At 39.5% G+C, this 14262-nt stretch overlaps 1 protein-coding gene and 1 long non-coding RNA gene across 4 annotated transcripts; both read right to left on the reverse strand.

The window, feature by feature from the left end:
- Positions 1-518: 518 nt before the first annotated feature.
- On the reverse strand, positions 519-1791 carry LOC131446553 (uncharacterized). The gene is made up of 3 exons (XR_009233939.1): positions 1317-1791; positions 844-887; positions 519-636 (listed from the first exon to the last, which is right to left on the reverse strand). It is a non-coding gene; the product is annotated as an uncharacterized LOC131446553 (long non-coding RNA).
- A 197-nt stretch (positions 1792-1988) lies between these two features.
- lin54 (lin-54 DREAM MuvB core complex component) lies at positions 1989-13498 on the reverse strand. Of its 3 annotated transcripts, none has more exons than XM_058617851.1 (14): positions 13385-13498; positions 10072-10832; positions 9181-9292; positions 8938-9068; positions 8087-8242; positions 7662-7863; positions 7044-7117; positions 6775-6963; positions 6594-6682; positions 6027-6098; positions 5127-5229; positions 4908-5045; positions 4138-4340; positions 1989-3868 (listed from the first exon to the last, which is right to left on the reverse strand). In XM_058617851.1, exons 2-14 carry the CDS (start codon positions 10810-10812, stop codon positions 3667-3669), a joined length of 2412 nt encoding a protein of 803 aa, XP_058473834.1. In that variant the 5' UTR covers positions 10813-10832; positions 13385-13498; the 3' UTR covers positions 1989-3666. The 3 variants fall into 3 exon arrangements, with proteins under 3 accessions (XP_058473834.1, XP_058473833.1, XP_058473835.1); XM_058617850.1 differs by having other exon boundaries at positions 10072-10835; XM_058617852.1 differs by lacking the exon at positions 13385-13498 and adding an exon at positions 13112-13271 and having other exon boundaries at positions 10072-10835.
- Between the last annotated feature and the right edge of the window lie 764 nt (positions 13499-14262).

The following is a 14262-nucleotide window of genomic DNA, read 5'->3' on the forward strand; positions in this document are numbered from 1 at the left end:
CACTTGCAGAATGGCCCATTTGACAGATGGAAATTAATTGTATTTACGGCATGACATATATTGCAGTTTTCCTGTATTTGTATTGAATGTTCATACGTTTGGTACTGTGAACTTTCAGTGATATTTGACAAAGAAATATATTTCATAACTGTTCGATCACACCCCCAAGCATGTTTACACATTGATAATTACAATAGAATTAAAATACCTTATTGGCAAACAAACCAATCTGCATGAGTATACTTTCATGTAGTTTAAAAAGCAAGACTTCGACTTTCCCTGCACTGAACTTGAAAATATCAAATATTCATTAATATGAAAAATTGTTACACCATATTTCCTTCTTAAACTAAAGGCATACCTATATTGAGTCAAAGTACACTACATGAGTAAAATGCACAATTATTTCACTTTACAACTGCCACCCATTGTCATTGAGGGGATTAAATACAGATAGTAAGAGAAATTAAACAGATTGTCCCCCTATTTCCCCAACCATGCAATAAACACACAACAACTGTCATCTAGACTGTTTGCTTTTATTTTGAAAAAAAGTGTGGAGGGGGGAGAATCACACCACCTCAAGACTGGTATGACAGTCACAATGGCATCTGTAGTCAATTCAGCAGGTCGCCCCTGAAATGTGATAAAGTGAAACAGTTAGATCCATATCAGAGACACTGAACACCAGCAGCAGGCTCCATCAATGCCAAACCCTCATTCAGAAGTTTACAGATAATCTTCCCCAGACATAGGCATGGGTCAGATGGGTAGTGATTGACATAATCATTGGGATTCATGGCAATTCTCTCAAGTTATTGACTAAATGACTGCAATACATACACAATGTCTGGTCCACAAGCTGGAAGCAATTTCCTTCAGCTAACCTGTCAAAATAAGACGTTATAAGAGTGAGATGTTAACTAAATTTACATTTACACAGTGGAAAACTACCCTACTGCGTAATATTGCACAATACGCAAACATTTTAATTGTATTAAATACTAATAAAACTTTTTTTTTTAAAGTGCCGTTATTTAGCGGAAGTCTTGACTACAGTGTGTTGGTAACGCAGCAATTGTGCTGGTTTCGTAACATTAACAGCATAAAATAAGTAGTTATTTCTTTTGTAACCTCCACGTGTTCAGAAATGTAGCTAACGTTACTGATCGAAACCTCGTTCGAAAATCATCCTCAATGTAAACTAGGGCTACGAAGCTAGCTCGTCGTTAGCAACTAGTAACTTGTTTGATAAAAACAAAATGTCTTTAACACGTTTCTGAGTAAATGTTTTACGTGTCTTATCAGAAACTTACATGTAGGTCAAGTCCTCAGCATACGACAACGACGTCACACGGCACAGAAACTTGTCTTCCTCCTTTTCTTGTTGGACTCTTATTGGCAGTTAACAGACAACATAATGGTACACTACCGCCACCAACTGGTAAGGAGTGTGGACAAGAATATCAAACACTCATCCTTCTCTCTCACTGGCAGCTTTAGATGAATGTGTTACTGTCACCGAGCGACAATCTCCACGACTGAAATATGAAGACAACGTGGAAATACAAAGAAACATGGAATCCGTAAATGGCAACTTGAGGCAAACCCTGTGTGAACCAGTCTGGACCATGTTCAGGTGTAACCAACACAAGTTATTTATCACTCTATCAAATCTGTTTGAACACCCTCACAATCCTGACAGATATTTTCTTAATGAACCATAATTTAAGTAGGATGAAGCTAAAAATTCTTATTTTCTTGATTAAGCTTTTCATCAGTAACCCCAAGATGGTTTATGCCAATTGTCCAAAGTCAAACCCCCCCCAAAATATTCAATATAGATGTGACCCAAAGAAAAAAATCAATTGGAGCAGCTTTAACCAATAAACATTTGTAATTCTTGTTTTTAAATGACTACTAACATAACACTAACTAAAAAAAAGGTTGCTAGAAATAAATATAACAAAGATTTCTTTCTGTATCACTAACCTTTTAAGAGTTATTTATTATTTTGAGGTTTCAAAAATCAAGAACATCTGATTTGATCAGGACTGTGTTAGGGATGCACAATATTGGACTTTTAGCCGATATGCCAATATATTGGGGGTGCTCGGGCTGATGACCTGTACCGATATGCTGGTCATTTAGTGAAATTAACATAATATCTTGCATATTTGTGTCATACAGATGTAGACATGGATCTTCTTCATTGTGCAAAATAAAGAACCAGAAAAGTATAGAAGTCAATTAGGTAGCAGCCTATTATTCACCCTGCTGTTTTAGTCCATAGTCATATCAGGGGATCTTTTGCATGTTTGACAATATTTGATTAAGATACCGATATCATGCTCATAATAATGTGCATCTCTAGACTTTATGATCACATGGTTTGGTTTGATTGGATTTGATTGACAGCAGTAGCCTGTTATTATAATAATAATAATAATATTAATACAAAAAAAAGACAAAACAAAGCATCTAAAGATGTAACATTTGGGCATTTCTTACACAGAATTGAGAAAATAATGGGCAAATTATTAAATCAGTGATGTGAAATTATCATTTGATGCAGCTCTACTTTGACAGTCATGACACAGCTAGCACCTGAATGTATCGCAAACAGACTGTAGAGAGTTTGAAGAAAACAAACGTAAATGATGAGTAAATAATAATAATCATCACGGCTTATGTTCTTTCCCTGCTCAGAAATGTTTTCATCTGTGTCATCAGAGCTTTGGACAGATCCGTTAACTGCAGTTCACCTCTTTGTTGTCTCTAGTTTTGATGAAGTATCAGAAAAAACACTTAACCAGTTATTTTCCGAGTTGATGTTTGTTTTTTTTAATGTCCAGAAAGCATGGGACTAATAAAACAGGAAACAGCACCAGTGTGTGCCTCTGCCACTCAAGTCAACTATTGTGAGCGGTGCTGTGTATGTGTGTATATAATGCATTGTGTGTGTGCATTTCACAACTGCCTTTAGGATAAAACCCCAGACTGCCGCTACTTATTTTCTTTGAAACAATTTAGCCTAGCTGTGGTTAATGATTAACAGTATGTAGCACTATACGCCACACAATATTAGCTCTCGATTGAATACAAATACATGTCAAAATAAATATCAAAAGGGTACAGGTCCTGCTCGTCTACTTAAAAGGCAAAAATACTGATTACATTAAAAAGCACAAGCATTCTTTTCAAAAAAAATATCAACATGAGAACAGAAAAGGAAAAACAGAATATAAAAGGAAGAACAGAGGTGTGAAAAACTTGCTTTTTTTATGGCCTTGTAGGGAAAATAAAGTGAAGAGATGTGTTTATTCTTCTCAGCACTAGGCTGGTCAGTCATATCTGTCTGTCACGGACAGGAGAACGAGTGTGAGGAGCAGTTTTTGAAGGCAGAGCCACCACAGGTGGCGTCCATTTGTCCTTCAGTTAAGAACAGTGCAAACAACTGTTCTGTGTTTATTATTCCAGCTGGCCTTAGCTTGGCCCAGGCAAACACATTTGTTTACTTTCAGGTCATTGTTCTGCCTTCTGATGAGGGAGACGACCTGTTCCTACTGCAGGAGAGAAACACCAGCGGTCTGAGACAGAGTGCAGAGTCTCCCGTGGCCACCACAGGGCTGGGTTAGAGAGTGGAAGGTCTCAGCAACACTTTGCCTAGCAGTTAATGGAGGCACAGTCTGCTTTTGCTTTCCCCGCAGAACTAATTATCCTCATGAGGCAGTGTCCAAACTCCTCCAGGATCAGCCTCTCTGCTTCAGCCTGAGGCTGGTGAGTCTGTTCAGCCTTTTTGGCCTGTTCCAGCAGACACTCGCACGTAGCCTCCAGCACCTCCTTTGTTACAAAAGTATATGGCAGCCTGTGGAGAAACCAAAATAAAGTCTTAGGGAGAAAATACATCATCAGACAAACATGTCATCAGCCAGTAGCAGAGGTGGTGACACCAGCACGTATCCATGCACAGCAGCTCAACAACGCCATTCAGTGGGAACACTGTCTAGCACTAGTGGGGAATACATTTATTGAGTTAGGTGTGTCCTGCCTCCGTTCCACTAGAGGCCAAAACACCCCCATTTTTAGACCGAGTTGCTCCTCTATCTCATTTTAGCTGTAAATGTGTTACAGTACCTTCCACTTCCACTTGATATAACCGGCGTCGTCCGTGTGAGGAGGTCTGAGATCTGCGAGGACAGTTTGGTCTTGGCTGCAGTCTGCTGCTGCACTCGCACTTCTGCCGCATCCGCCAAGTGCATCAGCGTCTTCCTCTCCGGGCTCTCCTCGAAGTTCTTACAGCCGATGCATTTACAAATAGACGAGCACATGATCTTCGCCTTCAGTTCAAACAAAAGGAATATACACAATGTCAATAATGGTGCAAGTTGGAAGGGAGAAACAAAGAAAGGAACTACATTTATACTTTGCTGCAAAACAACACAGGGTACATTCACACAAACCCTAGTTTGTTTGTTTGGGGAGGTGCGACAGCACAACCAAACTCTTATGCACATCAAAGAAGCAAACTCTGGTCCGCCTAAAAACACAAGTCTCAGTTGGCCTCAAGTGAACCAAGCACAGGAAGGGGACTACAACACAGGGCGTGGGTACAACACAACCAAAACATACGTGGAGAATGATAGCATTAACCAAGATGAGCGAATTTTCTTGTTCATTGTTTGTCTTGTCGTGTCTTCTCCTTCAGTAATTCTTGATGCAGCGCCACCTCAGGCGAAGAGGGGAATACATTATTCAAAAGGTTTGGTTCGTTTCACTAAAGTGCAAAAGTGTGAAAACAAACTCAGACCGGCTGAATGCTGCAACCCCCAATTGAACAGAGTTCCCAATCGCACCGAGTCTGGCGGACTATTACGTGTGAAAACGACCACTGAGTGAAAACCCACCTCATAGCACTCGCAGTAGTTCTTCAGACAACCCGATCTTTTGCAGTTGCAGCCCTTGCTGTGCCGACGTTCCGACTCTCCTTCTTTGCCTTTACCAATTTTAGGTTTGAAGGCCTCTGGATTTCGTTCCAAACATGTCTGTGAAAGCCAATATTCATCATCAAATACTAATCCACCTGTCTGCAATCAAACTGTGCTCACGATGAACCTCCTCCTCACCTTTATAGCTTTGAGACGCTCCGTTTCATGCTCCAGGTTGTTGAAGCAGTTGTTGCAGTTACAATTATTGCAGAATTCACCATTTGCAAAGCAGTCGCAGTATCTAGAGAAAGAAAAACACACTTGCTTCATGAAGTTTCTTCAGTATTGCCTTCTGATTTAAGATTTAAGTAATCTTAAAAGATTGGCCAAGACATCAAGTATAATGTGCGTTAACTGTAAGATGATGACTAGTGAATCGTAGGATACAACGAAAGTTAGTATAGAAGTTAAAAATGTCAGTGTGTGCTATTGGCAAACAGAACAAGATGAAGGTCTCAATTGGGTCATGGCTTGGGGAAAAGAGGCAAGTAGTTTTCAGCATACACAAATCTAGCCTAGTCTATAAATATGTTACTTTTATTGGCTTGGTAGTTTCTAACAAGAAACATCACCCTGATTCTTTTAAATCTGGAGTGGAATCGGACTTGAGATTACTGGTAAAACCAGTAACCTGATCTATTTCATGTTTATTACACCAGGTTTATTCAAGACTTACTTGAGCATCACATATACCCAATTGTATGAACTCATTGACAGCTTTCTAATCTGTCTAAACTGAAGTATTTTTTTATATCAGTAAAACAAGCTCTCTGATTTTGCAGCTTCATAAATGTAAATATTTGCTGGTTTCTTTGCTCTGTATAAAAAAGAAATCGATAAAGCTGAATAATAATTCAGATTTTCTCCAGCATAGGTCCGAGCATGATGGGTTCATAATACTCAAGTTTAAAAGTGAATGATAGAAATTTAAAGAAAATGATGCTTACTTACTCAAATAACTCTTGATTTAGTTACACATGTATTCATTAAACAGTCAAGCTTGATCTCCAACCATTTGTGAAACAGAGTCATACTCACAATTTGAGACACTGTGACTTGGTGCAGTTGCACGGTTTCCTTGGTCTTGAGGTTGACTCAGCTGTTGACATGCTGTGGGCCAACAAAAATGCTAATTAGAGCACATTAAGTTCAACTGTTAAGAAATGATGAATGATGAGTTAGTGATTTGTTTCATCTGTTACAGTTGGATCTTTCTAGAAAAATTAACTGTTGGGCAGTCATTACACGTGGGTGACGTCCTCAGTTTAACTGTGGTTTATGTGACACTGCCAACACATAATGTAACTGAACAGCTATTTTTATTTGGCATATGCTTGAACATTAAGCCAATTTATTTTGGTAGACAGATAACATACACAGAACTGCACAACAACACTCCAATGTGATGCATGACTGCATTTATAGCTGCTGCTTATTTCCATAGCCTTGTCCCTAGAGGGGCCTTCAAAAACATTGTGGCAGGTTTTCAGATAGCCAAGATCGTTTTTTGGTTTTTTTTACCAATTAGGAAGTACTTGCTATTTTGAGTTTCATTTCCTTTTTAATTTGAAGTCAAGTGATATTATTGTCCATGCCCTTTCTTACCCGTTAAGTGGCAGTCTGGCCTGAGTCTGGACAGCATTGGACGCTTGGAAACCAGTGCTGGCGAGGGTCACATACGGTGACTGCTGGAGCTACAGGAGGGCAGAGGACACAATGGTAAAGGCCTCACACATGCATAGTGTATATCTAATTTACAAACAACACACCAAAAGGACCCTCTAACCTGTGTGACGTATTGTGCTGGCACTACTGCATAGCCCACGTTCCCACCCCCAGGAGCTGGTGCCAGGACGGTTCCTGGAGGGAGGTTAGTGAAGTTGGGCTGGATCTGGGGTAGTGGAGTTGCAGGCATAATGAGGCGTTGTTGGGTCTGAGTGGTGGTTACTACTTGTGCTGCTGGTTTAGGTGCCACCTATGGGGGAGTTTGATCCATGAATGCAGTTCAAGGAACATTTCAGTCAACATTAATGACAAATGCAGTTAAAATGGTACCTGTTTCATGGTCTGTGCCTGGACGATAGGGACAGACATCCTCACTGCTCCTGTACTGACCCCCATAGGTTTAGCTGTGGGATGTCAACAGAGAAATTATAGAGGAATCATTCCCAGAGAGTGGGTCACAGGTAAGAAATATCTCCAGGATTCAAGATTCAATGAATTATATTTATTTATCAAACAGATGTCACTTGGAAATGGCTGGTTCACCAATTCAAAATAATATTTGGTGACACAAATGTTGTAAAAAGTGTATTTATATTATGCACAAATATGCTCAAATGTTGTGGTGGGAGAGCTGAAAATAAAGGTGTTTAAAACCTTATTATGTGGCAAAGTCGTTCATGTATTTATGCATTTCTTTCAAATTTGACTGATTATAGCACATAAGTAGTTTTTATGCTCCCGACGACAATTACATGACCTGTAATGGTCTCGTCAGTCTGAAATAGCTGTCTGGATATGTTCCCAAGATGGCTGCCAAGTGGAAAGATTTTCATTAAAGGGCACTTTGATGTAAATCATCATATGTTGCCACAGCGGTGCTTCAAGATGTGCCTTTGCTAAACAACATGAAGTGCCAAATCGCCTTACTATCAGAGATTTGTTTTTTACCTGTCTGTATGGAGCTGGTGCTGGGACCACTGGGCTGTCCTGTGCTGCTCGCTGTGGTTGCCGTGACCAGGCGGACGTAGTGAAACCTGCTTCCTGGCACCTGGATCTGCTGAACATTCGCCTGGGTGGCCAGTGGGATGAGTGTCTTGAACTGGGAGGCTGCGACTCCCCCCACAGACACAGAATGCACTGGTTTAATATTCTGAAAATGTCCACATTGGGAGGAAAAAAAGGCACCTTTAAGTGTAAATGGCAAAAGATCAATGAGCATTGAACACACTGACATTTACAGACATGTAAGTGGATGTTTTTTGTGTCTCGTCTTTCACTACATTAGACACGACTGTGGCTTTAGCAGATTGTGAAGTCTATTTCTATTCCAGAGCTGATGTCTTCAAACTGACGCGGACAACACAGGCACGTACCTGTACAGTCGCCTGACTGGTGGCCACCTTGACCGGAGAAACAGACGTGGATTGCTGGACTGCAAGGATCTGCTGGTTGATTGCTACGTTGACAGGCAACGTCACCGACTTCAGAGAGGAGCTGGAGGTCGGCGAGGCCACAGATACCACAGTTACCTGGTAGAGAGGAGAAGAGTAGGATCATCTCATCAATTATTAAACACAAAAGATATCTCATGAATATTCCCTTGAGACTTCTGGGTTTCACTTATACACTAAGTATCAGTGAGTGACCTGCTGAAATGTAGATGCTGTACTGCATTTAGCTGGTTTCTGAAAATAAGGCTGAATTATTTGGGGATACTTGAGATTTATTTGAAGGATACTACAATTTGATTTTAAAATATATTTTTTTGAGTCCAGCTTCAGTTCCATATTCAATGTGCCAACAGAAATGGCATCACCAAAGCTACTCTACAATCTAATGCAAGGATGCCAACTTAAAAGAAAGACACATGAATATGTATTGACAGTAAAGACAAAATCCTGGGTCAGAGATGCTGCATAATCCATAATGCTAAACACTGAAGCCTTTCATTTCAACTTTTCAAACTGCTGGTTTCATATGACAATGATTTACTGTCCAACCTTCACTTTTATATTATAGATATTAAACAATGATTAAAGAGTAGTTTGGCAGAAATGGACTGAAATGCATCGTTTTATCAGGTGCAGGGCCATGACATGCACTGTACTGTAATCATAAAACTGTGGTAGAAGTTTCAGTTGTGTTCTGAAAACTTTCAATTTAATTTCAGAAAAATCAATTTACTGTGAATATGATGGAAAAAAGAGAATGGTGTAAAATTAACCTTGCTGGGAGTCTTGAGGGGTGAAATAGCTATTTTTTTGCCAGGAATGCTCTGTATACTCGCGCTGTGGGTGTCCGACAGAGTGATGGTCCTCGGGGGCATCACTGCGGTAGTCTGTGTCACAACTCGTCCTGTAACAACAGCTGACATTTCAGTACTTAAAAATAGAAAAAGGAAGTCTTGCTAAAAGACAAAGAAAAGCGGAGTTCAATTATGATGCAAAAATCATTCAAACATCCTCACCAGCAAAACCAGCAGGAACTGTCGTCTGTGGTGTCAGGCCTTTGCTGTTGACAGTTTTTGTGATGAACAACTTAATTGGTGCAGCTGACGATGCTGGTGATTTCTTCGCTATCTGTGGAAACAGTCAGTCAAATCAATGTGTGCTTTACTAATTCAACCGTTTTAATTCACTTTCTTCCAGGGTGAAGTAAAATCTTGATAACTAAATTATTTCCACTGACATGTTCTTATTTTTAAGGTCTTTGAAGACAAAGATTTGATTTGCAAATGAACAAAATATTCAACCTTTTCAATTCAGTCACATTACAAGCAAAAAGAAGAAGCAATTATTATTTTTATGCAATAATAAATTAAATCTGTTCTGTTTTAAAACAGACATTTTGTTTTCAAATCATATGACTACAGAGACTAAAACTGTATTTAATGTCAACTGGTTACATGTAGCCAAATGAAAATTCATTATTATTGAATTACTGATTAATATGGACTATTCTGGACAATATGTGTTAACACAAGGATGGTCATTGAATACTAATTTGACACTATATCCTCCAATTGTTATTAGCAAGCTAAGTTCACAATGGTGCATGAGGGAGTGACTTACATTTACTTTATGTATAAAACTTTAATTTTTAATCAGTTTCATATATTACGAAGTTAATGTTATGACACAATCTGTGCCCAACCCTTCTCCACCAGTCCGGCAGACAAGTGTTCAAAACATTTGATATGTTTATCTATGATATTTATTTTGTATTGGACCCCAAAGATAGTCTTTCATTCTGTTATGCGTGACAAAATGCCAATAAAGTTGCATTGAAATTATAAAATTATAAAATTATATGAACATAAAATGCATCAATTTAAAGTGTAATACAAACTGAGCAGTACCTGTACCGTCTTCAGCTGCTGGGCCTGCAAAGTGGTCAACTGGTTTCCAGGAGTGCTCACCATTGGCTTTAGCTCTTTTCCACCAATGGTCACCACTTTAAACTGTGGAGCTTGAGACTTGAGATCTCCTGAAGTGTGTGAACCACCAGGCCTGTTGCCCATGTGAGGCAGCTGCAGCACTATAGGCTGCCCTGTCTTTCCTATTGTTGTGACCAAGAGTTTTTGTCCATCCTGCTTGATGACTTGGGGCAGTGTGCCTGCAGTCTTTGCCGCTTCTGTGGCTTGAGACGAGGCCACTTTGTTGAGTATGATCTGGTGGTTTGCGGGAGAGATGGTGAAGGGAGCTGTGAGCTTCTGTAATCCACTTGTAGAGACGCTGGTTATACTGGTCACACTGTCTGTAGTCTTGGTAGAGGCTGTGGATGTAGCCAGGGCTGATTTGAGGGTAAGAAGGGATGGTGGTGAACTGGAAATTAAGATTTGACCCCCTGAGCTGCTGCCAAGTATAGAGTCTGTGGAGGTGGTGGTCAGAGACCGAGTCTGTTTCGATGAAGCAGCACCTGAACATATACTCAGCTTCTCTGCAGCCATGGGTGTATCAGTTTCCATTGGGACCGATGTGTCATCACTGGTCTCTGACTGAACTGTGGTGGTGTTAGGTTGGGGGACCTCCTCTATGGACTCAGTATCCATGATCTCATCAGGCAGGAGGCTGTTGAGCTCTGGTGACACCACATCCATGCTTGCAACGTCTCAGCTCTCTACTAGTCATGAAGGAGAAACACAATTATTTTTCAAAGTCACTGTAAAATTTAGCAAATCTGCTTAAGCTTTTTATTGAAAAAAAAAATGTAAATAATTAATTAAAATAGATTTGTGAAATTTTCTTTGGTCATCCTTCTGTAGTCTGTCCATCAGAGTAGTACCTACATTATTGCACACATGCAATGCACAGTACATGTCCATTTAAAGAACCCTTGCATTTATCAGCTGATGCACAGTTACCAGTATCTCAGCCATCAGCTAATGCCAGCCAGTATATTGTCCCAGTTGTCAGTTGGAATCTGATGGTCTCTATCCTGAAATATACATTAATTCATTCGTCTAGGTTATAAAATAATGTGGACATTGTGCTTGTGCAAAGTTTATATCCTCACGTGGACCCTGCCTGTGACATACATGAAATTTCCTGCCTTTACATGTACTGGTTATATACCTCTTTCGCCAAGTTTAAGACATCAGAATTTTGATTTTCTTTTTTAAATATCTGGGGATGTTATGGCCCAAGGTAGAAATTACTCAATTTTGGTGGCGATACAGATATGTACAGTCAGGATTTTACTGGTCGTTAATCATGTAAAGTAGGGGAGTTTTTAATGTTTTTGTTAATAACTGTACTATAAATGTCAGTAGTGCAATACTACCTCATACGTCAGTTACTGTGTAGTATGGAGGAAATACAGATCTTGATCCATACTAGGGCTGCAACTAACGATTATTTTCATAATTGATTAATCTGTCAATTATTTTCTCAATGATTCAAGTACTTGTTTGATCCGTAAAATATCTGAAAATGTTCAAAACCTGGAAATAATTAAAATAATTCTCAAATAACTCGTATTGTCCACAAACCTGAAGCGAAGCTGAAAATCAGAAAGCTTGTTTTATTAATTGAAAAAATACTCCATCGATAATCAACTAATCAAATAATTGTTGCAGCTCTATTCCATGCTGATTTTAGCTATCTGAATGCTTTCACTAGTTCTTGGTTGAGTTGGTGGGAATATTTTGAGCGAGTTGGGGAAAGAAATAATGTTTCCCCGCCCATTTACTGTTATATACACGTTTACAATCAATAAAAAGAGACTACAAAGACAAAAAAAAAACAACATTACATGAATTAAAATAAAAAATGTAAACAGTTAGCGAGTTAGCCATGGCCACAGAAAAACAAAACACTGCGGTTTATTGACATCTGTGAATAAGTTTTCAGCAGACACATGAGACTTAATCAATACATAAGTTTGCTTGCTGTGCGTGAGTAACATTAAACTCCTAGTGATTTTGACGGGAGCTGACAGCTGATCGTGGGTTCACTAGGCCACGGCGTATCTTTGTCCTGCTGCACTCCACTCAACATTAATCCACCGAAACACACGTATGAACACTACCCACCCTATTGTAAACACACGCACACACGAACAGCAAGCTGCTCCTATTGTTTTCACGTCCATTAGAAAACGTTGCTGCACGCATTCATATTCATTAAAACACCATACAACCGGTGCCGATGGGGTCAAAGGGTGAGGAAAATACGACAAGCTGTTTGCTGGCTGCGTTTCTATTTCAGGCTGGGGTTGGATTTCGAAAGATCCGCCATTTTTACCTCGTCATCAGCTCAGTTAGCTCCCCGGCTAACACTGAGCTGTAAAGGATGAGGCGTTGCATTTTAGCCTTATTTACAGTGGGCAATGCCATCCGCACGCAATTATCTCAAACAAAGCAGTCACACAATAGCTTAGAGGAACAGTTGCTGCTAAATGAGAAGTATAAGCAAACACTAAACTCTGGCAACGTAAACAATGCTAGCGTTCAATATATTCCCTGTCACTTTAGATGTACACTCGGGCTGAAACATTTAACACAACTGCACCTTTACATTTCCCAGCGGAATGTAGAGGGACTATTTGGGGGCTATTTCTTATAGTCAGTGTGGCCTGACCCGTTCAAATATAAATATATATATAGAAAACGCTTTAATTAAACAAATTGTCAGCGTCTATTTGACCCAGATAAAACACATCACATTTGTACCTATGTAATGAAAGCTAGAAATTAAGGTATGTGGTGTTGCCCATGTGCTGGTACAATTTTTGACAGCGCACACAAGCACGAGTACTGTGCAGTAGTCCAATCAAAACAACTCTGTGTTCAGCTAACTAGGGTTTTACTTTACACTTTCAATGAGTTCACCACATTTTTATTAGGAAACTTTGTTTCTACATACACTGTGTCACATGTACTCAATTGCAGGGAATACCTGGGCCCCTGTGCTCCTCAGGCGTCTAACGTTAGCTTCCCATCATCTTTATCATCATCACCATCGAAAACACCATCTTCAGAAGCTTCCAAAGCAGCAGCCCAGCGCCAGCGGGCAGGACAACTGTACTAGCAAACTTGCTGAGCTTGCTAACCCTGAGCTAGCTAGCCCCAACATTATACCTCAACATTCATACACATTCTCAAGTGCGCAGCGTCCCACTGAAGACCGTGTGGCGGACTCCGGAGCGCGGCATGAGTCAGTCGTGCTTACCAGAGGATCTTGCGAAGGGCAACGTTTCCAGATAAAACGAGGAAAGCAAAGGGCGATTGTTCAAAATACCGCGCCGAGCGCCATTCCTCCCTGACATTTCACAGGCCGGCCACGCCCTCCGAGCCTTACGTCACAGGTACGCAATTTTTAAAGGCACAGGCCACATGAAAAGTACAACATAGCTCTTGCCGCACATATTCCGTATTAACAACACAGGGAAGTACGTGTCAAATGTCGACACGATATCCAACCAATTCTTACATACAATTCTTACACTCTCTCCCAAATTCTTACATATTGACAACAAATGTAAGTTTCTGAATCTTTATCCCATTTATTTCACATCTACATCTACTCCATTGGGCTTTAGCTGATGATTGACATTAATATTATCCTCTTTGACACTTTCTTTGTGGATTTCTGCAGAAGAATTGTTTAAAACTTTACATGAAAATAATCCATTGAAATCCAAATTTTTAAGGATTTATTTTGAACCTTTTGTAACTAATCTATTGCATTGGAAAGGGGCAATGAGAAGTGCATTAAAACATATGATTCCAAAAAATATTTTCAATTCTGATGACTTGTTTATTGGTATTCATGACTCTGTTTGTACAAGGCACCCAAAATCAATTATCATTATTATTATTACAATAATTTAAACACACTTTCTGATTTTTCTGCTTCTTAAATGTGAACATTTTCTGGTTTATTTGCTCAATATAATAAACAAACAATACATAATTTCTACATTTTCTGGACCAAAGATGTATTCGATTAATCGAGAACAATAATAGACAGTTGTGAAAATAATTGTTAGTTACAGACCTAATGTATTAATTTATCTTGAACTAGCTTTCGTCCTGTTTTTTGTGTAT

This window comes from Solea solea, chromosome 19 (assembly GCF_958295425.1).
Source record: "Solea solea chromosome 19, fSolSol10.1, whole genome shotgun sequence".
Taxonomy (NCBI): Eukaryota; Metazoa; Chordata; class Actinopteri; order Pleuronectiformes; family Soleidae; genus Solea; species Solea solea.

Coding starts and splice junctions, on each gene's coding strand:
- lin54 (XM_058617851.1), bottom strand. CDS start 10,812: ATGGATGTGGTGTCACCAGAGCTCAACAGCCTCCTGCCTGATGAGATC. Junction 7,864..8,086: donor CCAGTCAGGCGACTGTACAG/GTACGTGCCTGT, acceptor GGACATTTTCAG/AATATTAAACCAGTGCATTC. Junction 4,341..4,907: donor ACTACTGCGAGTGCTATGAG/GTGGGTTTTCAC, acceptor TTTGAACTGAAG/GCGAAGATCATGTGCTCGTC.